This window comes from Lagenorhynchus albirostris, chromosome 6 (assembly GCF_949774975.1).
Source record: "Lagenorhynchus albirostris chromosome 6, mLagAlb1.1, whole genome shotgun sequence".
Lineage (NCBI taxonomy): Eukaryota > Metazoa > Chordata > Mammalia > Artiodactyla > Delphinidae > Lagenorhynchus > Lagenorhynchus albirostris.
In genome coordinates, this window is record NC_083100.1 from 69794490 (window position 1) to 69821165 (window position 26676).

At 35.8% G+C, this 26676-nt stretch overlaps 1 protein-coding gene across 2 annotated transcripts in view; it reads right to left on the reverse strand.

Annotated features, from left to right (window-relative positions):
- The window catches only part of SLC4A10 (solute carrier family 4 member 10), a 222406-nt gene that overhangs the window by 151055 nt on the left and 44675 nt on the right, over nt 1-26676 (reverse strand). For both annotated transcript variants that reach the window (XM_060151482.1, XM_060151483.1), the window contains exon 3: nt 10963-11109. In XM_060151482.1, the coding sequence (XP_060007465.1) occupies nt 10963-11109 (147 nt within the window). The remainder of the gene's footprint in view (nt 1-10962; nt 11110-26676) is intronic.

The following is a 26676-nucleotide window of genomic DNA, read 5'->3' on the forward strand; positions in this document are numbered from 1 at the left end:
TCTAAGCATAAATATTTCTCCTATTTTGATAGGTATTTTACTTATTTTTAAGATAGCCGCTGAAAACATAGATCATTGTAATACAAACTGTAGCTAAGACTATGATAGATTAAGATAAGGTTCTGTTTCTGTATTTAGTAAAATATATAATGGAAATAAATTACAGCATGGAGAAAGCTGTACTAGGGAATAAGGGTCTCAGCCTCTTAGTATCCTCTTCTGGAATTTGTAGATACATCAAAAGACACCATTAAAAGAGTGAAAAGATAAGCCACAGGGCTTCCCTGGTGGCGCAGTGGTTGGGAGTCCGCCTGCCGATGCAGGGGATGCGGGTTCGTGCCCCGGTCCAGGAAGATCCCACATGCCGCAGAGCAGCTACCCGTGAGCCATGGCTGCTGAGCCTGCACGTCTGGAGCCCATAACAGTGAGAGGCCCGCGTACCGCAAAAAAAAAAAAAAAAAAAAAGATAAGCCACAAATGTGAGATAATTGAAACATGAAAAACCAACAAAAGACATGTCCATAATATATAAAGAACTTCTACAAATCAAAAAGAATAAATGATCCAATTAAAAAAAAAAAAAAAAACAAGCATAAGACCTGAATAGGCACTTCATAGAAGAGGCTATCCAAATGGCCAAAAAAGCACATGCAAAGTTACACAACCTCACTGGTAATCAAGAAATGCAAATTAAGATAATGACATACCATTATGCCCCTCATTAGATGGTTAATGTTAACAGAATGAAATTGTCAAGTGGTAGTTAGAATGTAAAACAACATATGCTCTCACACTTTGCTGGTGAAAGTGTTAATACGTACCCTATTTTGGAAACTGTTTGGCATTACCTACTAACGTTGAAATACACATATCTTATGACTCAGCAACAAATAATTTCATTCCTAGGTATGAGAAATGCATATGTGCACCAAGAGACATATACAAAAACGTTCACAGCACTGTTCTTCATAGTATCTCCAAAAATTAAATAACCTAAATTTTCATTAATAGTAGAATGCATGGTATATACAAACAAATGAGCACTGTACAATAACGAAAATGAATAAACCAAAGCTACAGCTAAAAACATTGGTGAATCCCACTAACAACACAATGTAGAACAACAGAGACACAAATACCTCCTGTATGACTTCGTTTATAAAAAGTTCAAAAACAGGCAAAACACCCAATGTAAGAAGACAGACTAGAGATCCTTTTGGGGAGAAGGGAGAGAGTAGTGACTGGGAGGGAGGACAAAGGGGGTTTCTGGAGTGCTAGCCAAGATAATATTTACACAGATGTTTCTTTGTCATAAATCATTGAGTTGTACGTTTATGTTTCTATGTTTTAACATTCATAAATACTTGTGTTATACATTACATAAAATAATTTTTTAAAAAACTCATTGATATTCTTATATATCAGCCAATTGGGAGTTAAATAGGAACAGGAAGCTATTGCCATCAATAAACAGATTTGAAGTTATGTTTTCTGTATTTGTGTCATTCTTCCTAAAATGTGTACACAATTTATCATCTAAGAATGGAAAAATCCCAGGTCTAATTCAAGGGTTGTGCTAATTTATACAGTACCTTTGAGTACCATATTTTAAATAAGCATTTAGTAAAGTAGATGTCTTTAAGATTTATTTCTAGTGCTTATAGATTAATTATAATTTATATACTGTTGTCATCTCTCCTGTTACATTCTTTGTTGGGAGGCTGAGGAGCAAATTAACATTAAAGTGTTCTGAATTTCTCTCATTATCTTTTATATTTTCACTGACTTCAAGCTAATGCTTCAAACTTATTTTTAAACAACTCAACCACGTTCCTGGTTGAAAATATAATTTAAAATTATATAAAGTGAATGAAAGACAATATTAAAAATAACAAGATGCAAAGTTTTAGCAGTATTCTGTTGTCAGGGAATTGATTACAGTAGGAAGAAAAATTAATCATCACAATCTTATACGAACAATTTTGTTAAGCACAGTAACAAAAGTAGATTGAACTTATTTGCAGGCATCAAAAGTTTTGTATAATCAAAGTATCACCACCACCATAACGACACAGTCAAAAAGCTGGGTCTGGGCTTCCCTGGTGGCGCAATGGTTGAGAGTCCGCCTGCCGATGCTGGGGACGCGGGTTCGTGCCCCGGTCCAGGAGGGTCCCGCATGCGCGGAGTGGCTGGGCCCGTGAGCCATGGCCGCTGAGCCTGCGCGTCCGGAGCCTGTGCTCCACAGTGGGAGAGGCCACAGCAGTGAGAGGCCCGCGTACCGCAAAAAAAAAAAAAAAAAAAAAAAGCTGGGTCTATCTTTGGACTCATCTAGAAATCACATTCCAACCATGGGATCTGGTGGACTAGACCCAGCCATTGCAGGCCTGTGACATGAGCATAATCTCTTTGGCTACAGTAAGGCCTGTTCAGTTTTCCCTGGATGCAGCACTGATACAACCAGGTTCCTAACAACACTGCCTTACATGATTGGGTCACATAATAAAGTGGGATTCTGTGGATGTTTCTCATATATTGGAATGACAACATTTTTGAGTGCCAAAATTCAAACATTTACACTAAAATCTTTTTGTTAAATTGATCCTTGCTCCAGAAATATGGGTCCAAATTATTCCGTGTCTTCATAATCCCATACTCCAATTTACAATATAAAAGCTCCAGGATCCCAGCAGAGGAGCCTGATGCTTCCTTACATTCTCCTCTATCTCATACCTCTTTGAAGTTGAATTCTTTATAATTTTAAAGCACCTGTACGAATGTCTTCCAAAGACTTTCTTTGAAATCTTTCCAAGTACAATAAGTATTTCTTACGTTGTCAGAAATTTTCTTCGAAGGCTTCAGCATAGTAATCTCATATATTCACACTATGCTGAGTATCAAAGTCCAAATCAAGTGGGATGGTGTTCATAACATGGCTTCAGCCTCAGCATGTAACTGAGTACTTGATTATCAAGGCACTTAAACTGACTGTGGAATAGGAACATAGGCAGATTATTAGTCCTGAAGAAACTTTAAAAAGTGAAATATAGGAGGTTCTACTGCTTAGCGACTACTAGGGTGCCAAACCTTTGTCCCTGTCTTAGGTCTAAATGGCAATAAAGATACTCAGATGGTTGGTGGAGGAAGGAAAAGGTGGCATCCAAAAATAGTGGCTGACACATCAGTGGCAGAATCTGGGCTACCTGGCTTATTGCCAAGTTTTCCAAATAAAGAGGCAGGACTTTCTTAAGATAGATCAATGGCTCTTGATCCTAGCTGGATATTAAATCACCTGGGATACTTTTTAAAAATGCCATGACCTAGGAAAATACCCAAGATTAATTAAATAAAAGCCTTTGAGCATCAATATTTTTTAAAAGCTCCTCAGATGAGTCTAACATACAACAAGATTTGACAAGCAATATTCTAGAGTTTGTCCAATTTTAATGTGCATGTAAGTTACCAAAAGTTATTGCTAATACACAGATTCTGATTCAAGAGGTCTGGGATGGAGCCTGAGATTCTGCATTTCTAACAAGCTCAAATGTGATGCTAATATTGCTGGCTCATGGACCCCACTTCTTTTCTTTTTAAAATTTAACATTCTTTATTCGATAAGAACATTTTAAAATTCTCTTTTCTTCTACTTAATCCCTTGTTATTGAGTCCCAGCCTTTCAGCTGACTCTGACCTATTTTCTTTATAAAGAGCAGTAGTATAAATGTTTTTGGCCATGAATGCCATTACATAGTTTGCACCATCATTCATCATATCCTTACCACTCCCTTTTGTTTTAGTCCAGCCAGCTCTCCCACTTCTGCTACTTGAGTCCAACCATAATAGGTATTTGTGCTATTCCTGCTCCAGTGTCTTTCATTTTTTTAAACATCTTGATTGGAGTATCATTGCTTTACAATGTTGTGTTAGTTTCTGCTGTATAGCAAAGTGAATCAGCTATATGTATACACACATCCCCATATACCCTCTCTCTTGCGTCTCCCTCCCACGCTCCCTATCCCACCTCTCTAGGTGGTCACAAAGCACCGAGCTGATCTCCCTGTGCTATGTGGCTGCTTCCCACTAGCTAGCTATTTTACATTTAGTAGTGTATATATGTCAATGCTATTCTCTCACTTCATCCCAGCTTACCCTAACCCCTCCCCGTGCCCTCAAGACCATTCTCTACTTCTGCATTTTTATTCCTGTCCTGCCCCTAGGTTCGTCAGAACCACTTTTTTTCTTAGAATCCATATATATGTGTTAGCATACAGTATTTGTTTTTCTCTTTCACTTCACTCTGTATGACAGACTCTAGGTCCATCCACCTCACTACAAATAACACAATTTTGTTTCTTTTAATGACTTAGTAATATTCCATTGTATATATGTGCCACATCTTCTTTATCCATTCATCTGTAGATGGACACTTAGGTTGCTTCCATGTCCTGGCTATTGTAAATAGAGCTGCAATGAACATTGTGGTACATGACTCTTTTCGAATTATGGTTTTCTCAGGGTATATGCTGAGTAGTGGGATTGCTGAGTCATATGGTAGTTCTAGTTTTAGTTTTTTAAGGAAGCTCCATACTGTTTTCCACAGTGGCTGTATCAATTTACATTCCCACCAGCAGTGCAAGAGGGTTCCCTTTTCTCCACACCCTCACTAGCATTTATTGTTTGTAGATTTTTTGATGAAGGGCATTCTGACTAGTGTGAGATGATACCTCATTGCAGTTTTGATTTGCATTTCTCTAATGATTAGTGATGTTGAGCATCCTTTTATGTGCTTGTTGGCAATCTGTATATCTTCTTTGGAGAAATGTCTATTTAGGTCTTCTGCCCACTTTGGGATTGGGTTGTTTGTTTTCTTTGATATTGAGCTGCATGAGCTGCTTGTATATTTTGGAGATTAATCCTTTGTCAGTTGCTTCGTTTGCAAATATTTTCTCCCATTCTGAGGGTTGTTTTTTCGTCTTGTTTATGGTTTGCTTTGCTGTGCAAAAGCTTTTAAGTTTCATTAGGTTCCATTTGTTATTTTTGTTTTAATTTCCATTTCTCTCAGAAGTGGGTCAAAAAGGATCTTGCTGTGATTTATGTCATAGAGTATTCTGCCTGTGTTTTTCTCTAAGAGTTTACAGTGTCTGGCCATATATTTAGGTCTTTAATCCATTTTGAGTTTATTTTTCTATATGGTGTTAGGGAGTGTTCTAATTTCATTCTTTTACATGTAGCTGTCCAGTTTTCCAGCACCACTTATTGAAGAGGCTGTCTTTTCTCCATTGTATATTCTTGCCTCCTTTATCAAAGATAAGGTGACCACATGTGCATGGGTTTATCTCTGGGCTTTATATCCTGTTCCATTGATCAATATTTCTGTTTTGTGCCTACTGGCACAAAATCAACATACTGTCTTGATTACTGTAGCTTTATAGTATAGTCTGAAGTCAGGGAGCCTGATTCCTCCTGCTCCATTTTTCTTTCTCAAGATTGCTTTGGCTATTCAGGGTCTTTTGTGTTTCCAAACAAATTGTGAAATTTTTGTTCTAGTTCTGTGAAAAATGCCATTGGTAGTTTGATAGGGATTGTATTGAATCTGTAGATTGCTTTGGGTAGTATCGTCATTTTCACAATGTTCATTCTTCTAATCCAAGAACATGGTATATCTATCCATCTGTTTGTATCACCTTTAATTTCTTTCATCAGTGTCTCATAGTTTTCTGCATACAGGTCTTTTGCCTCCTTAGGTAGGTTTATTCCTAGGTATTTTATTATTTTTGTTGTAGTGGTAAATGGGAAATGTTTCCTTAATTTCTCTTTCAGAGTTTTTGTCATTAGTGTATAAGAATGCAAGAGATTTCTGGGCATCAATTTTGTATCCTGCTACTTTACCAAATTTGTTGATTAGCTCTAGTAGTTTTCTGGTGGCATCTTTAGGATTCTCTATGTAGAGTATCATGTCATCTGCAAACAGTGACAGCTTTACTTCTTCTTTTCTGATTTGGATTCCTTTTGTTTCTTTTTCTTCTCTGAATGCTGTGGCTAAAACTTCCAAAACTATGTTGAATAATCGTGGTGAGAGTGGGCAACGTTGTCTTGTTCCTGATCTTAGAGGAAATGCTTTCAGTTTTTCGCCATAGAGAACAATGTTGTCTATGGGTTTGTCATATATGGCCTTTAATATGTTGAGGTAGGTTCCCTCTATGCCTGGAGAGTTTTTACCATAAATGGGTGTTGAATTTTGTCAAAAGCTTTTTCTGCATCTATTGAGATTATCATATGGTTTTTATCCTTCAATTTGTTAATATGGTGTATCACACTGATTGATTTGCGTATATTGAAGAATCCTTGCATTCCTGGAATAAACCCCACTAGATCATGGTGTATGATCCTTTTAATGTGCTATTGGATTCTCTTTGCCAGTATTTTGTTGAGGACTTTTGCATCTATGTTCATCAGAGATATTGGCCTGTAGTTTTCTTTTTTGTGTGACATCTTTGTCTGGTTTTGGTATCAGGGTGATGGTAGCCTCACAGAATGAGTTTGGGAGTGTTCCTTCCTCTGCTATATTTTGGAAGAGTTTGCGAAGGATAGGTTTTAGTTCTTCTGTAAATTTTTGATAGAATTCGCCTGTGAAGCCGTCTGGTCCTGGGCTTTTGTTTGTTGGAAGATTTTTAATCACAGTTTCAATTTCAGTGCTTGTGATTGGTCTGTTCATATTTTCTATTTCTTCCTGATTCAGTCTTGGCAGGTTGTGCATTTCTAAGAATTTGTCCATTTCTTCCAGATTGTCCATTTTATTGGCATAGAGTTGCTTGTAGTAATCTCTCATGATCTTTTGTATTTCGGCAGTGTCAGTTGTTACTTCTCCTTTTTCATTTCTAATTCTGTTGATTTGAGTCTTCTCCCTTTTTTTCTTGATGAGTCTGGCTAATGGTTTATCGATTTTGTTTATCTTCTCAAAGACCCAGTTTTTAGTTTTATTGATCTTTGCTATTGTTTCCTTCATATCTTTTTCATTTATTTCTGATCTGATCTTTATGATTTCTTTCCTTCTGCTAATTCTAGAGTTTTTTGTTGTTCTTTCTCTAATTGCTTTAGATGTACAGTAAGGTTGTTTATTTGAGCTGTTTCTTGTTTCTTGAGGTAGGATTGTATTGCTATAAACTTCCCTCTTAAACTGCTTTTGCTGCACCCCATAGGTTTTGGGTCGTCGTGTTTTCATTGTCATTTGTTTCTAGGTTTTTTTGATTTCCTCTGTGATTTCTTCAGTGATCTCTTGGCTATTTAGTATCATATTGTTTAGACTCTATGTGTTCGTATTTTTTACAGTTTTTTTCCTGTAATTGATACCTAGTCTCATAGCATTGTGATGGTCCACACTTTGAATAGCGAAGTTCCTAGAACACTGGATTTCAACCTCGGTTGCACATTTGAATCACCTGGGGTATTTTTTTTTTTAAGAAGATGTTGTGGGTAGGAGTTTATTAATTTATTTTATTTATTTTTGCTGTGTTGGGTCTTCATTTCTGTGTGAGGGCTTTCTCTAGTTGTGGCAAGCGGGGGTCACTCTTCATTGCGCTGTGCGGGCTTCTCAGTGTCATGGCCCCTCTTGTTGCAGAGCACAGGCTCCAGATGTGCAGGCTCAGTAGTTGTGGCTCACGGGCCTAGTTGCTCTGCGGCATGTGGGATCCTCCCAGACCAGGGCTCGAACCCGTGTCCCCTGCATTAGCAGGCAGATTCTCAACCACTGCCCCACCAGGGAAGCCCTGGGGTATTTTTTAAAAGTACCTATGCTTGGGTCCCACCCACAGAGATTCTGACTGGTATGGGATTTGGCCATCAAAATGTTTTTAAATCTCCCAGGCGTAGCCAAGGTTGAGGACTACTGTTCTAGAAAAACTGACATAATGTATCCAGCTATGGAAAAAAAGAATAACATGACAGAGGCAGAAGGAACAAGCTTATTTTTGTTTGTTTACTAAATATTTCTAAGTTAATGTGAATGCCACTTATTTTCTCAAATATTAGAAGTATTTAAGAAACTCAAAGTAACCATTAAAGCTTATTCCAACAGACATTCCATTCCCAGAGTCTAAGAGGGAATCTCCCCTAACTATAAACAGATGAAGCTGGAGTAAGAGAAATCTACCCAGTTGTCTCTTTGTTATATTCCCAGACTCTACTTCATGAAACAAAAAACACTGAAAATGTGGGGGACACTTTCACACCTCCTCTTCTGCCCACTGACTCAGAGATGATCATCCTTCTATCATGCTGGTGCAGGATACCCAGAGTACTTTTCTTTACACACTCCCATCAGTCATTCTACCTCTGGCAGAAGTACATGGTATTTGGGGAAGTTTGATGCCCATAATTATACACAGCGATGGAGACGAAGAACACACTAATGGCAGTGCCTCTCTAAGCCACCTTAGGATATAGCTGGACACACATAATATGGATATATTTTCCCTTGGAAAGTAAAAAGAAGTATTTTCTTTTACTTGGTGAGTAAAAAGAAAAAAACTGGCAGCCTGTAAAAATACTATAAATCAAAGGAAAGTCAAAATAATCTTTATGGCCCAAAAGAAGATGATACCTCTGAAAATTATCTACTTCAGAATCAAAAGAAAATGTCCAGAACTACTGGGGATCATCAATAGACTAAAAACACAGACTCTATCAAGCAGGAAAAACAAACACTAATTAGGAAAGGACAGGAGGAAATGTAAAGAAAATCAGATGAGATAAGAAAGAAACTTAAAACTAAAGATGCAACAGCAAAATCAAAACCCCTAATAGAAGTAGTAAAATGCAGAATCGATACTGCAGATAATCAAATGAATAATGAGAGACTAAGCTACCAAAAAAAGGACAACAAGCAGATATCATAAATTCAACATGCAGATATAATTCACAAAGAAGAGACCAAAGTAAGTGGAACAGAATCAGATAAGACAGGAAAATATTCTCTCAGTGGAAAAATATCAGTGTATGCAGATTGGAAATGCTTTTTAACATACTCACCATTAGGCCTATCTTAGCAAGTTTTCTTAAATAAAGGGACACAAAAAATTGTCTATAAGCATTCAAGCTTAAAAGACATAAACTTAAAAAATGAAAAAACAGACAGACTACAAATTTCTCTTCAATACTTAGCAAAACCAGATATTAAATAAAGCAATGTCTATAGAGTATTAAAAGTAAAATTGTTCCCCCAAACTTCATATGCTAACTTACCTTATATCTGAATACAACTGTATGGGGAAATGTGTGTTTGAGGCAGTTGGAAGGATAGATGATGAGAATAATCCAGTTGAGAAGAAGAAGTAAACTAGATTATAAATTGTATAAATTTCAAGGTGGGAGGGAATAGGAGATAAACGTAATTGAAAAGAAAACTTCCTTATTGCATTATGAGGAAAAAACAGTTGCAGATGTAGGCATATGTTTATGTTTGTATGTTTAACAGGAGGGAAGTTGAGTGAATTCTTTCTGGTGACATATTTTCCTTTTGAAGTAGAAAGCATCTGCTAGGTGACTGTGAAAAGGGGTGTGTTGGAGAATGGTGAAGAAGATTGAAAAATACTTATTTCAAAAATTGAAAACATTCAATAGAATTGGGAGGAGGTGTTGAAGGTCCACTTGAGTAATGAATTTATTTATTTACTTTTTGGGTTTTTTTTTTCTTTCTTGGCCACAACATGAGGCTTGAGGGATATTAATTCTCTGACCAGGGATCGAACCCAGCCCCGGGAGTGAAAGTGCCAAGTCCTAACCACTGGACCGCCAGGGAATTCCTACTTGAGTAATGAACTTAAATGGTTACAACCTGCCCTGTTGAATGACTATGTCCTGCAGAGCATGCCTACTTGGGAAGGCAGGGAGAAAGTAGGGACATGGAAGAACCTAACATAAATCTGGTTTTTAAAATGGGGGTAAAGGTATGAATAAAACTAAAACAGGGAAATTAAGGTATTTAGAATATTAGCAAAAGTACTACTAAAATTACAGGGTATGAAATCAGAATAGGATCAGGAAATAAAGATAACATGGATAGAAAACAAAGTAGAGAGGTCAAGTGGTTGAACAAGCAAGTAAGGAGTGAAGCTGTGGTCAGAGAGCAGAATGAATGAGTAAGTGAACAAGGTGCAGTGAAGGAGGTCATAGGACATGGGAAGGTCAGGAAACTGAAAGTCAGGTTCTTAATTATGTCATGTACATAGGCTCTCACGGCACTCAGGAATTGTTAACAACTTCCATATCACTATACTTTGATATTCTATATATAGTTGACCCGTGAACAATGTGGGGATTAGGGGCACTGACCCTCTTCACAGTTGAAAATCCACGTATAATTTATAGTCAGTTGTACCCGGTTCCACCATCCATGGATTCAACCAACCACAGATAATGTAGTGCTGTAGTATTTACTACTGAAAAAATTCATGTATAAGTAGACCCTTCCAGCTCAAACCTGTGTTGTTCAAGGGTCAATTGTATACTTTTAAAGGAAGAATATTCAAAACAGTAGAAAGTTCACATCCTAAGAGTGAAATTCGGAGAGCATCTACAATAGTGTAACTGGGAATTTAACAAAGGCATTTCCCCTTGGATTTTCAAACTACTTAGAGCAATGACTATTATTTGTACAAATTATCATGAGTTAATACAACTAAGTTCTACTACTTAAGTGTATTTCCTCCATCACAAAACTAAGCCAGTCCTCACCTTCACAAAGCAGATGCACAAGAGAAAAATAAAGATTAAACATTCTCTCTCCCACTTCTCCCCAATCTGCCCAAATCTTTTATAAAGTTATAAACAACTTTATGAGTGAGGTATCTGCCCAAATCTTTTATAAAGGTATAAACAACTTTATGAGTATTACTGCTAATTATGGATTGTACAAACAAGTATAATATTACAATCATAAATTTAATTAAAACAAAGAGACATTCTTACCAAAGGAAGGTGACTCCCTGCCATCCTCTAGTCCCGAATCTCTCTCTCTGTCTCTCTTTCTGTGTTTATGACCACGATGCCTGTGACGTCGATGGCTTTTTCTTCCTCCCAGGGGCACATGAACTCCAATAAATAGTGTCCGATGACCTTCATCAGAAGTAAATACACAAATTAAACTCTAAATTATTCTAAGGCACAGAAGATGATTATTTACATGTTAATGGAAACCCAATCCAATTCAATTCAGGAAATAGTTTTTGAGTATTTATAATGTGATACACTTGGGGCTTGGCATTGTACTTTGGTACACAGGTCTATCATAAACACCTATAATACTAATTATTTGGTTATACTGTATTTTATAACCACCATTAATTTATTAGCTATCATAATAATCTCTCTGTGTCTATTCCCCATAGTTTATAATTATACTTCTTTCATTAACATTTTTTTTTTGTCCTATATTCTCCCTACACTCAACTAACTAGTTATCTCACCAGTTCCCTTCCCTTCACGGTTAACTCTGTGAAACAATCACTATCTCTAATAAAACAGATTTCACCAAGGTCCTAGTAATGCCGAATCCCATAGGAGTTTTTTTCAGCTCTATTGTTCCTTTCTGTGGTACTTGATACCATTGACCATTCTTTTCTCTACGATTTAAATTTCTCTTGGTCTTCCTCCTCCTCCTTTTTTTTTTTCTTCTCATATTGGTTTCCTTTTCTGGCTTTTCTTCTATTTATTCATTCAAGATTGGGATCCCTAGGACTTGACACCAGATCTTTTTCTTAGACTGCAGACTTATATATCCATCCTTCCACCTATTAGACATATTTACCTAAACATCCTTCCCACAGGCATGTCAAAGTCAACATGTCCATGGAACTCATCCTTTTCTTTGTCCCCCAAGTAACTATCATCTATCTCAGTAAATGCATCATCTATCCAGTCATCTCAAAGCACATCCAATTTGTCACTAGGTCCTCTTTTACATCTCTTGAATCCATGCTCTCTTCAATATCCCTAGTGCTGCTGTCTTAATTTGGACCCTCATGTCTCACCAGGACTATTAGAACATTCTCCCTAGCATTATCTTTTCTAATTCCATTCTTGTCCCACTTAATCCATCCTGAATATTGATGGCTTTTTTTTTGCCAAAATGCAAATCTGCCTACATTACTTCCCTGCTTTAAACTCATTCATTGCTTTCTGTTGCCTATAGGCAATAAAGTTTTTTACTCTATAAAGCCAAACAATACCTGACATCTGCCTATTTCTCCAGGCAGGCTTCTAAATCCACTCTGCCACACATACTATAAGCCAGTGTGTGCCCTTTCATTCCTGAATTGCCAGGTGTTCTCAAGTCTCTCTTTTACTTAATGCTGCTCTTATTCTTCCAACTGTATGAAATATCTTTGACTTTCCTGATTATCTGATGCATACCTAACTCACCTCCCAAGTCTCAGTTCAAGGATTATGCGATCTATGAAATTTTGCATACCTCCTCAGTCTAAATACAGTTGACCATTTTCCTGCTTAGGATCCTCTAGTGCTTAATCATATACACCAAAGCACAATAACCCTTCGTTGTAGTTGTTTGCTTACAAGTAGTTTTCTTATGAATCTTCCTTAGGGAAGGCCCATGTGTTAGTCATTTTGTATCTTTAGCACCTTGCACAGTGCCTGGCATACAGCAGATGCCTAACAAATGTTTACTGAAATGAACAACTTATTGAGTGGTACTGTGCTAGGTATCAGGGATACAAATATAAATAAGACATTATTTTATTCTTACAAATCAGCAGGTTTCAGCCTTTCCAACTTATGTAAAAAGTGGCATTCACAGTGTGATATATTGCTCTGGGTGTCCTCTAGACATATGTATTAGAATCAGCGAGAAGATGTGAACCCATCTCCCCAAACAGACATGCATTAATCTATATACTCAACAAAATTGCAAATTTCCAATATCATTATTTTAAAAGAACTTGGACAATCTAAAATATATACAGAAAAACTTGAAAGAAAAATAACCAGCATTATTTACAGTTGCCAAGATATGGAAGCAACCTACATGTCCATCAACAGATGAATGGCTAGAGATGTGATACATATATATATATATATATATATATTCACAAACATAATATTGAGCAAAAATACATAATTCCTTTTTTAAGATTTAAAAATAGAATAACTAAAATACATTGTTCAAGGATGCATGCACAGCATGCACACTCAATACAAAAGTCAGAATATTTGTTATTTCTGGCATAAAGAAGAATAGACGTTGTGACTGGGGAGAGGCACATGAGGAGCTTCTGGGTGCTAAAAGTGTTCTGTTTCATAATACAAGTTTTTGCTTTAAAAATGTTTATTAAACTTTGTACATAAGCTTTCTGCACTTTTCTGGATGTATGCTTCATTTCACAATTTAAAAAATTTTTAAAGAAACCAAAGGAAAAGCGTTTTAAGACGGGTTCAGTTAGCAGTTTATATGCTATAAAGGAGTCAAACAAGATTAATACTAAAAATTTGCCATTACAGTTACAAATTAATATTTATCTGTAACTTTCTTGAGATCAGTTTCAGTGGATAGGGAAATGGATAAAAATTGAGGAAGTTTAGACAGTGACTATTTCCTAGAGCCAAACTTTAAAGATTGCAGAGGTTTCTAACAATTACTCATTAAGATAACCATTCCTGGACAGACAAAGGTAAGGAGCACCATGCACCAGGCTGGCAAGTCCAGAGGGTCTGCTTGGGAATAGTGAATATTGCCTTTGTTTGTGGAATGTGAATCTGATGGGCAATTGCCAGAAGTAACATCCTAAGAAGTTGCCAAGTCAAGGTAAAAATAAACAATCTGAAACTATATCCAAATATATTCAGATAGGAAGAGGATACCAAGACAACACAGCTGAACTCATGTCTTGAGAACATTAAATGCAAGGAAGACTAGCCTGAAGGAATTTCCTGAGGCAGAATCTTGCAGAGCTGGTTAAAAAGTAAAGACCCATTTGGGTAAATACTATGAGTATAATTGCTGGATTATATGGTAAGCTTATGCTTACCTTTGTTAGAAACTATCAGACTATCTTCCAAAGTGGCTGTACCATTTTGCATTCTGGGAGCAAAGAATGAGAGTTCCTGTTGTACCACATCCTTGTCAACATTTGGTGATGTCAATGTTTTGGATTTTAGCCATTCTAATAGATGTGTAATGGTATCTTATTGTTTTAATTTGCAATTTCCTAATGACACATGATGTTGAGCATCTTTTCATTTGCTTATTTACCACCTGTATATCTTCTTTGCTGCGATGTCTGTTCAGATCTTTTCCTATTTTGTAATTGGATTATTTGTTTTCTTATTGTTGAATTTTAAGAGTTCTTTGTGTATTTTGGATAACAGCCCTTCATTAGGTATATTTTGCAAGAGTATTCTCCCAGTCTGTGGCTTATCTTTTCAATCCTATAACAGTGTCTTTCACAGAGCAGAAGTTTTAATTTTAAAGAAGTTCAATTTATCAATTTTTCTTTCATGGATTGTGCTGTATAATGCTGTATATAAAAAGTCATCACCAAACTCAAGGTCATCTAGATTTTCTCCTATGTTATCTTCTAGAAGTTGCATAATTTTGTTTTACCTTTAGGTAAATGATTACCTTTCAGTTAATTTTTGTGAAAGGTGTAAGATCTGTGTCTAGATCCTAATCTAAATACTAATTTCCTCACTAGGCATTTGTCCCAGTGAGTTGAAAACTAACGCCCACACAAAAACCTGCACACAAATGTTTGTAGAAGCTTTATTCATAAGTGTCAAAAAATGGGAAACAACCAAGATGTCCTTTAATAGGTGAATGAATAAACAAACTGTGGTACATCCATACAGTGGAGTATTAATAAACAACAACGAAAAAAGATATGGAGGAACCTTAAATGCATATTGATAAGTGAAAGAAGTCAATGAAAAAGCTACATACTCTAAGATGTTAACCAGTATATGACATTCTGGAAAGGGTAGAACTATAGAGACAATTTAAAATATCAGAGATTCTAAGGGTTCAAGGAGTGGGGTTAGGGATGAATAAGTGGAGCACAGGGCATTTTAAGAGAAGTGACACTATGCTGTATGATACTGTAATGGTAGATATGAAATATTATACATTTGTCAAAACCCATAGAAACACAAAAAAAGAGTAAATCCAAATGTCAACTATGGAGTTTAGTAATAATAATCTATTAATATTGTTTCATCAATGGTAACAAATGTACTACACTAATGCAAAATGTTTATAATAGGGAAACTACGTGCAGGGGAGAAAAGGAGCATATGGGAACTCTGTACTTTCTGTGCAATCTCCCCAAACCTAAAACTGCTCTAAAAAGTAAAGTCTTTTAATTAAAAAAAAAAAACTGTGTTTTCATGGTCATATATTTCAGGAAAATTTGTAAATATAAGATACCTTCGTGGTGGCGGGGGCACTTGTGTGTCTGTGAACATTTTTGGGAAACTAAGAGGAAACAGAGTTGGAGATATATTTAGGTTGGGTTTAAAGGAACATATTTATGTGATTCACAATCACTTCCATATATGAGTAAATTATTGTTAGCTATCCTGACTATCCTAAAGTAGAAATAGTTTCCAGTGGTCTAGTACCCACTGTGATAAAGTCACCTGACATTGTGCCACAAATGTTCAGGGCTGAAGTGGTGTGACAATATGCAAAGGAATCACAATTTGCCTAGTATTGGAAATATGTGGACAGTGGAAAAGAAGCAAAGTTTCAATTGCATAGGGCCAGAGTTATCTTTGGAAAATTCTTCCAAATCTTCAGGTAATATATGCAAGAAGCTTGATAGAAGTTTTAAATTTTAAGACAACTCTGAAAATTTTCATGAAATTGTAAATAAGTTGTAAAGATGAAAAAAACCTTTCTAGACTATAATTAATTTAAAAATTTAATTAATCATGATAAAGACAGAATTAATTTTTCATATTCTCAACAGAAAATAATATTTTAAAATCCTTGACATTAAAGGTCAATAATGTAGGGGGAAAATATTACAGAGGTATATCAGGAAGTTATGTTACAGAGGTATGTCAGGAAGTTATTTAAAATATTATGCTATTTCTCCAAATGTTATGATTTTGTGCTATTTATCAGTTTCCAAATAAGTATTTGTTTTGATTTTTCTCATTAAAAATAAATATTCTGGGATTCCCTGGTGGCGCAGTGGTTGAGAGTCTACCTGCCAATGCAGGGGACGCGGGTTCGTGCCCCGGTCCGGGAGGATCCCGCATGCCGCGGAGCGGCTAGGCCCGTGAGCCATGGCCGCTGGGCCTGCGTATCCGGAGCCTGTGCTCCACAGCGGGAGAGGCCGCAGCAGTGAGAGGCCCGCGTACTGCAAATAAATAAATAAATATTCACCTTTGTACATAATTTGAATTCAAATTTTGAATTCTTTCTCTTAGAGAACCCCCAAAATTGCATAAGCTTCAGGCCCCACAAAGCCTAAATCTGTCGCTAATATGACTTATGTGTGGGCAGCTCCCAATTTTCTATCTCCAGCTCAAACCTCTTTCCCAAACTCCAAACTCGCATACCCATCTGCTTACCTGACACCTCCACTGCATGTCTAAAAGACTTCTCAGAATCAACAAGTTCAGGACTAAACTCCTAATCTTACCCAGCCCAACCCCCTCCAAATAAATTGCTCCCTCCCAATCTGGTCCACCTCAATTGATGATAAAACATTTTTCTAGTTACTCAGAACAAAAACCTTGGAATCACTTTAGACTTCTCTTTTTCTCTTAAGCCTACAACCAATCCATCAGAAACTCTCTTGGAACAACTTTCAAAATATATCCAAAATTTGTCTGCTTATTATTTCACTTCACCGCTCTGGTCAGGGCCATATGACACCCAACCTGAATTACTGCATTAGTCTCCAGACAGGTCTTCTTGAGTCTACATTAGCCCCTACAATCTGTCCTAAACACAGCAGCCAGTGTGGCCCTCTGAAAAGACAAGTCAGATTATGTCATTCCTCAGCTAAACCTTCTAATGTTACCCTATTTCACTCAAAGAAAAGGCCAAGGTTTCCCTAATGCTCTATGAGGTCCTCTGCGATCTGCATGTCTCATTCCTGTCATCTCTTCCATCTACTCTCCTGCTGGTCTCCCCATCACTCCACTTCACTCTAGCCATACTGGCTTCCTTGGCATTCCCACTGCCACCCAGGAACTTACCATAGTAAGTTTTTTACTTATTATGCTTAGTGTTTAATTTCTAACTTCTCCCAAAAGTTTTAAAATTTCAGAACAGCAGCGATTTTTAACTTGTTCATTGATGTATCCCAAGTATCTAGAACAGTGCTTGATAGTTCTTCGTGCTTAATAAAATTTTATCGTGCATATAAATCTTCACACAGAGATGATACTTTAAGTAAAATACATAGACAATAGACGTAATGATGCATTATGCTACTAAATACACTCAGAAACTTAAGAATGGAAACAGCTGATGGCCACAAATTTCATAGCAACAATACTAAAATTGCCACAGTTTAGGGCTATGAAACTACAGAGAAAATATTTTCATGTTTCTGTACGGGTAGAGACTTATAAAGCAAAGAAAACTGGAACCTGGGTTAAAGGACAAGCTTTGGAAGTTAAAGGTTGACTGAATAGATAGAGACCTTCAAAGAGACAGATACTTATCACCCAGATTTATACGTTCACATTTCAAAAGATAATAAGGCCCCAGAGCTACCGGTTTGTATTCCAAAGGGTTTAACTGGGGACCTTCCCCTTGTCTTCCCTGCTATTTGTTTACATAAGGGAGGAAAGATTGCCCTGCCTCTCAAGGTGGAAAGGAGACAGCTATATAGCAGTTTCTATATAAATTCCCAGATTCATAATTTTGGGGCTCCCTTCCTGTGCATATAACCTCCTACTTCTCATCACATCACCCTGAAGGGGACGAATGGGGCATGTGGTTATTGCTGTAAGAAATAATAACAGTTCTCCTTTGATCCAGAAACCTCATCCTTGCTTTTAGGACAAATTAAATAAATATATGTATTAAAAATTTATCAATATGTTTAGGAGATTTTCTACAAAGATTATATGAGATAATATAACTGGTGTAAAATACTGAACATGGCGCCTGTCACATGATAGACACTTGCGCTTGTGTTAGTTCCCTTCCCCCTTCAAGCTGCTCACCTTCAGAGGCTTGAAGAAGAATGAAGGCAAAATAAAATTTCCTGTCCTATTTCATTGTCTTCCTGCTTTTCTATACATTGCCAACTTTTCTAAGCCCAACTATAATAACCCTGGCCTAAGGAATTAGAGAATCACCTTAGATCCTGTGGAAAACAGTATACAAATAACATTTCCAGGTTAAGGTTATAAAATTTACCTACACTATTATATCCAAAATTTAATAGACGTCACTTAAGAACATAAAGAATTCAAGAAACAATGATAAATGTCATGGTTCTGAAATGAATTGACAATTATTAAACCTAACTGGAATTATTTTTCAAGATTATATAGGGAACAATTTTTATTTTATAGTAAATAAAGACCAAAAATTTAGTTTAAAGAAGGAATCTTTTCAAATGAGCATTTCTTAAATTAGTCAAAGTGGTCAACAAGAATTAACTTTATATCATATTTTTAAAAACCCAAATTAATAAAAATACAGATAATTTAGATATGAACATATTTTGAATAAGTGAGAATGGAACAATGTGCTGTTAAGAGAAAAGATTTTTTTGAAATAAGCACGGAACCCTAGAATTTATTCAGAATTTACCTGTATGTCAGTTGAGGGAAAATACAATTTCCCCATTAGAAAAACAAAGTGTTCATTAAAGGTAATACTGCTTTCTGAACACAAATCTTGCTAACAAATCCTGGATTTTTTGACACAAATTGTGTGGAACTATCTTGTCGAGCAGGTCCAGAATTATTGTAAATATTTTTATTGTATAAGAAATACCAGTACTGAAACAACACTTCATGTAGCTGTGGTCATAGTATACTGTTTACAAAATGCAGTGAGGAAAGAGATGCATTTGGGGATGGAAAGGAATCTTACTATGATTAATAATAATAGTAATTACTCTCCTTTATTTAGCTGGCAGGGAAGGGGTCAAGCTATCTACTCTTGAAGAGAACTGTGTGTTTTTTCTGTGAAATGAATATACACAGCTGGTGCATAATTACTGAGTTGCTACAGCCTTTATTTAGGCATGTCAATCATGGGAAAAGGTCAAGTACATTAAGCCAAATAAGCATGTGATCTTTAATTCCATGGAGACTCTAACAGAGTCAGAAAACACAACAAGGAATCATTTATCATAACATATCAAAGAACTCTAAGTCCAAGAGAAATTCTCTGCTGAGGGACAGCAATGGAGAGAAAGAAAAGAGACCTAGAGGGTGTAAGTGAGCGTATGTGTGCATTGCCAAGAGATACTATTAGGCTACTTACTGCACTGTTGTTTCTTGTGTTATTTTGCTGAAAGAATAAAAAAGTCACACCAATGCGGTCATAGTCACCTGACCCTAGGGCCGTATTTTTAATTATTACAAAACAAAGGGCCACATGACTGTGACTATTCTATACGGAAAATAAAAGTCTTAAAAGTACTAAAGTTGTTCATCAAAGGAACCATAGTTCTGAGATTTACTAGTTTAGAAGATACTGTGGCACATTTTAAAAAATACTATGTCTTATAAGTTTATAACACTATCTTGAGCAAAACATAGTAACTAAATTACTGTGTATCTTGCAATAGCAGTGTTATTTTTCATCTTAGAGCACAATAAGCCTCAACATTTCTTGATTAAATGAATCCTAATAATATATATCTTCTAAGAAAAAAAAGAAAAGACAGGAGAATTCCCCATTTTTATAGGCTGTAAGACAGCTCGATGTTGGATGTTTACAGTGCTCAAAGGGAGGCTAATACAAATTAGTCAAGAAACAGGATAGTAAGAAATGCTTATAGGATATGATCCCTGCACTTAAGATAGCCATTTAATTGCTCAAAAATCAAGTTCAACAAAGAAAACAGCACAAAATGATACAAATGAGAAGCAGAAAACAATAACAATCTGCATTAAAGCTAATGTTCTTGTGCTGTATCAGGCATTAAACGCTGTAGGAGTTCATAAATAGAGTGAAATCAAAGATAACCTGGGCCATTAAGGAAGGTTTCAGGGAGAAGGACTTGAGTCTTATATAAAATAGGTTTTGGATTAGCAGAGGAGTAGGAAATCTAGAAAAAGAAGATAATGTGCACAAAAACAGAAGAACAATTTTGGGTGATAATCTGAGGTGCATGTTAGAGCAGGGGAAAAATAAGGTGAGATAGAGCATGTATTTTTATAATCACAAAAGCTTGCAATTTCACTATTATTTTAAAACATTTATGTCTTGCTGTTTTTACAAGGAAGAGGGAGAAAAGACATCAACATATGTTCTGGGATACTTTTAAAAGACAACGTGGTACCCCCCATCTCCTCAACCTCATTTTAATTAAATTATGATTTCTGAACAGCCCTGCCACTTTGCTTCAGGGAAATAGGTAGAAAATAAGCAAAATTTTAAAACTGTAAAATTTTCCAGATTTAGTTTTGCCTTGTATTAATCTGAAAGACACATATAGAAAGTGGCTCATTCTGGGAACTGTGGTAATTAAGGACAGAAGGGTTGCTTGGAAAAGCTGAAGACTTGTTGAGGAGAAAAACAGATTTCCATGAAGACAATTGATGGAATTCAACTGTGAAACTGAAGGAATGAAACAAAACATCTGAAAGCAAAGATGGAAAATACTTGGCATTTCTGCATAGATGTTTACAAATAATAAATAGTGTTGCAGATTTTTTTAACAGCCACAGTATTTTAGCAGCTTCTCCCATCAAATGGTAGAATCTATTCTTCTAATCCTTGAACCCCGGCTTGATCTTTGGGACATTAGCACATGTGATACAATGACTTAGAGAGAGCTTGTGCCCTGGTTCTTCCCTCTACTGCTTCTCGGGACTTTCGTGCCACCATGTAATCAGATGTATCAAATCTATCTAATTTTATCACATACAATTGCCATTATACATTCTCTTAGCACCTCACATTTCCTTATAAAATTTTTCAAAATTTTGATTAAATAGCTAATTGTATAATCAGGTAATAATGCCTATGATAGGCTCTATAGGCAGTAATATGGTCTGTCTAATCATGTTCACATTCCCAGTACCTGGCATATTAAAAGCTCAATAAGTGTTGAATAAATAAATGAATGACAACAAATCCAAACTCTTTTTTACTCATTTTATGCTGGAGTAGGCTGGAAAATTCAAAAACTGGCTCAGAGAAGGAGAGAGAACTTTGAGGAAGATAGGATTTGTAATGGCAAGTGAAAAATAGATAGCATGCCTTGTGAACGGAGGCACAAACACACAGAGCGTCCAGAGATATATGTGCCTTGTTTTTATCCGGAGGTAAACATAATTTTTATTTCCTTAAACATCCATTGTTTAATGAATGCTTTATTCATTAAATGCTTTATTCATTGCTCATGAATAAACATGCATTTATACTGCTATAGAAACAACGTTTCTTTTTTTTTTTTACATTTTACAGGAAATTTTAGATGAAGACAATGACTTTACCTGACAGCAGTGGTGTGCTGGAACTGGCTTACACCAGTTTGCCAGAGTTAGTTGTGCACATCTCTTCCTAACTCTGTGTACAATGAAAACACTTCAACAATGTGAAAGCAGCCATGAAAATTGGCAAATGCTACAGATTAAGACTATGGAGGCAGCAGGGAGGAGAGAGGGAAGGAGGGTTATCAGAACACCACTGCCTGGTACCTGGTGGGTACATAAAGATGGAACTTCCTAGTTTTTTAAGTTGTTGACAATTTTATATACCCATAAGTAATCTGATCAATTTACCTTAATAAGGCTGACTTCACTTTCTAGAAAGATCCACTTGTGCAGTTCTGTAATTACGTGGCTATTTAGTAAGTACCCACTTCTGAGTAAAGAGGATACAATAATTATTTGGGGCAATGCAAAACCACAGAGCTAAGATGATGTTGAAAAGTGAAATTAAGGGGCATCCATTTTCATCCTCTCATTTACATAGAATCCTAAGAGCCTCTTAGGAAAAAGGGAAGCTGAACCCAAATCCCTTTGCTTTGAGATTTAAAATCATTAAATCATTTCTGAAGGAGTATAATGCCCTAAATGAAGACAAGCAGGAATGGATAACAGCCGCCCACTTCCACTCCCCATTAAGAAGAAACATCATTGATGGAAGGAGGGTCTGGACCCTTTTCCAAACTCAACAGCAGCCACTAGATTACTGCGTGTGTCTGTGTGTGTGTCTGATTTTAATGGCCCATTTTGTGACTTATGCTAAAGGCCTGTTTGACAAAGTCACTGTGGTACTAAGGAGCTTACTCTGAATGGGGAAAGGAGATGCATGTGTGCCCTTACAATAAGGGAAATAAAAAACTTGAAGTATAACGCTTAAGGCTCAAGGCAGGTTTTGGTATGTATGTATGTGGAGGAGGAGGTTGTGTAGCTGACTGGATAAACGTGTACAGATTAACCATGAAGGATCAACAGCTTTAATGGACAGGGCCTTGCACCAAATGATAGTGGGCAGTCACAAACTCCAGTGCAACTTGCATCATCCCAACTCCGTGGATGCCACCACACTTCTAATTGGTGGTAGAAGATACTGAGACTAATAGTCTAAGCTCTCCAGGATTAAATACTTGTTGAAATCAACCATGAGGGGCATATCTAGTTTGTAAGGTCCATATTTTTGTCTCTTTTTTTTTCACTGCAGTATTACTAGTACCTGGAGTAGTGTCTGACACTTAATAATAGGCATTAAATAGAGTTGGAGGAATGAATGAAGGAAGGAATCTGAAGTCCCATTAATTCTCACTGAGGGTGGCAAGAGGTTAGAGATATTAAGGACTGATTAAACCATTTAGTCTAAGTAACCCTATGGAACCTTGGAAGGAGAACCCCAGGACAAATGTCATACTTTCAGAATATCCAGGCAGGTGGTTCCTCTGGGTTATTATATTGTCAATGTTAACCAAATACGGCCTAACTTTATATCTCAAGATGATAAAGCCAGACATACACTTTCCATTAAGAAATTTATATCTGGTGATATTTTTTGCCACACCTACTCTACTTCAAATTTCTTTCTTCCTCATGAAAGGTAAAGAATAAGTTTCTGTGCTTTTCAAGAGGCATGAATCATTAATAGGACATTTTTTAAACCATTTATATAGAGCGAGCAGTCCTTTTCAAATTCAAAACTAATGAACTTTTCTTGTCAGAGAATTGAAAAACTTAAAGGTATTTAAATATTAAGCAAAGTTAACAAGAAATTTAAATTTTAAAGCATACTCTGGAAGTTCACTTAAAGATCACAGAATTTAGAGATGGAAAATTCTTCAGAGAGCACTTGATTCAGACCTCTCATTTTCACATGTGAAATAAACAGTAGTTGAAGAAGTTATCCCAATATTTCTAAAACTAAACATTTCTAAGTAGTCATATCCAATAGGGAAATTTTAACATCTTAGTTTATTTTCCTCATACAAAACTCTCCTATTTCTGTGTAACATAAAATGATGGTATATTTCATCTTCCATATAACCATCTTTCATATACTCTTAAGTTAGCAGTCATGTTCTTTCAACATATTCCCTTAGCATTTTCCTCAACTAATATTTGTATAGGATGACCTCTACTTTAGTCATATTCATCTTCTTCAGTGTGTCTACCTTAGGTTTATTCATTGTGTGAAAGTCCACAAGACACATATGGAACATTTTGGATACACCCATATGGACTCCTACAACACTCACAGGTGGAAATAACATTCCAGGAAGTGAATCATCCAGAGAGAGAATGAAGAATAAGAGGAAAAAAAAATCAAGGATAGATATAGAGAGAAACCAACAGTTAAAAGATAGATGAGAATTGTCAAAGGTTTGAAGAAATAGATGGAACTTCTCATATTATGTCAATGGGAGTATAAAACATAGATCAAAATTTTTAACTGTATAACTTTTTGACCCAGCAATCCTCCTGAGAATTATATCAGTAAAGTGCACAAGAAGACATATACAATAATTCATAGCAGCTTTGTTTAAAAGAGATAAATGAGAAATAAAATGTCCATTGACAAGGGATTGGTTAAATAAAGCACGGTACAATCATGTAATGAAATACTAAGCATAATTAAAATGGACAATATCAATATTAACATGGAATGATGTTGATTTTTTTAATGAAAAGAGAGTAGTTGAAAAGATTACAAATTGTACCATAATTTTTACTTATATGTAATTTAGTTATAATTACATCTGTTTATGATACATAATTAAATTATATTCTTTTATAATATTAATTCTGTAATTCTGTTCAGAAATATTAATTGTATTTCTTCTAAACAGTAGGTTTGGGGGGTTGTTTTGTTTGCCTTCTTTATACTTTTTTATATTTCTTGGATTTTTCTAACTCAAAATAATTTTTTGTTTTAAAATAGTTTTAAACAATAAAACGATTTTAATTTTGGGAAAAAAGCATAGAAATGTCAGGCAGAGTAAGAAGAGCCAGTGGATAAAGTAGAAAAAAATACCAAGGAAGACTACCTGAGAAGAGAAGCCAAGGGAGGGGTATGAGAGAAGAGAAGGAAGATCTAAAAACAAAGGTATAGTCAAAAGTTTTAAAAGCAACTGAGACTTCAAAAGGGCTGACAACAGGGGATCACTATACTTGGCAATTAAGAGCACTTTTTAAATAGAATGCATATTAATAAACCTTAAGAGAATATTAAAGTGAGATAGCATGAGAGAAATAGTATTTCAACTTAGTAAACATGACTTTCATTTTCATGATCAGTACTGTTAAGTGCATTGGTGTTGCAGACACTATACTTTTGTATTAATCACTGTGATATCATAAAATGCTTTCCTGCCATATTGTCATCTAATTACAAAACAGCAATTTATCATTACATGAAAAAAATTGAGTTATACAAAGGAAAAAATAGGTACAATTGTAAATAATTTAGCTAGATATTAGAAATCCTTTTTCTAATAAGCCTGTAATACTTTTTGCACAGATGCTCCAAAGGTAATTTAGAAGCAGCTTTGAAAGTAGTCAAAAAAGAATATTCATAGTCAAGATATGGAAGCAATCTAAATGTCTGTCAACAGATGAATGGATAAAGAACACATGGTGCATATATATATATATGTATATACATATATATAATGTATAATATATATAATGAAATATTACTCAGCCATAAAAAAGAATGAAGCTCTGCCATCTGTAGCAACATGGATGGATGAAACTAGACAGCATTTTGCTTAATGAAATAAGTGAGAGAAAGACAAACACTATGTTATCACTTATGTGTGGAATCTAAAAAATAAAACAAATGAATATATATAACAAAACAGAAACAGACTCACAGGTATAGAGGACAAACTAGTGGTTACCAGCAGGGAGAGGGAAGTGGGGAGGGGCAAGATAGGGGTACAGGATTAAGAGATACAAACACTATGTATAAAATAGATAAACAACAAGGATACATTGCACAGCCCAGGGAAATATAGCCACTATTTTGTAACATTAAATGGAGTATAATCTATAAAAATATTGAGTCAATGTTTTATACACCTGAAACTAATACTGTAAACCAACTATACTTCAATAAAAAAAGGATATTCATAATGTTCCTTCTGCAGAGGCAAGACGAAAGCTTAATCTACCAGCAGAAAATTAAAATTTTACTTTCTTTTAATCATGATTTCAATCATTTTGGTTTTCTATATTATCTTCCCACCTGAAGCTCTCATTAGGGGTAGAAATGATAGAGAAAGAAAGAAAAAGAAGTAGATTTTTTCATTGTGCTTTCAGCAGTTCTGACAAACTAAGAGCAGTAGGGATGACTAGGCAGCCAGGAAAGAGGGAGGATAGAATGGGGTAGTGAACAATGTCACCGGGAGAAAGTATAAAAGAGAGCATTCCAAAAAGTAACCTCAGAATACCGGTACACCAAATCGACTTAATTCTATTAAGGTTCCAGTGATGCTAGTACTGATAAAATTATAGGTGTGTGTAATCCAGAAAATCAAGAATATCACCTCTTTCAACTACTATTTAAAACTTGTTCAGTATTATCAGTATTTATCTCAATTGATATTTAAATGTAAACATTTATGTGCCGGGTGGCCACTGTTATTTTTTCCCAAGGAGGTCTAGAACTCAAGTGCCCTATTGACAGCACCAGTATGTAAACCACTTTGGAGAATAAAGAATATAAAACAAATTTTGTTCAGTGCTTATATATACCATTAGCACTTAATTAATATTGGTGAATGATGATGACTTCACAAGAGAAGCCCTAATTGACTGGTAGCCCACCCCTGCTTCTACTGTGAGGAGATAACCTGTGGAGGCTATGATCACATGTAGCCAAGGAGCTTTAAAGTAGGATAGCTGTAGGGGAAAGATTAGCAGCTGAAATAGAGATTTAAGAATTTAATCAACAAGTAGACTAAGTTGATCTCCTTCACAACGTCACCTTCATAGTATGATTCCCATACTATTAAACTGTCTAACTAAATAATCAACGCACTT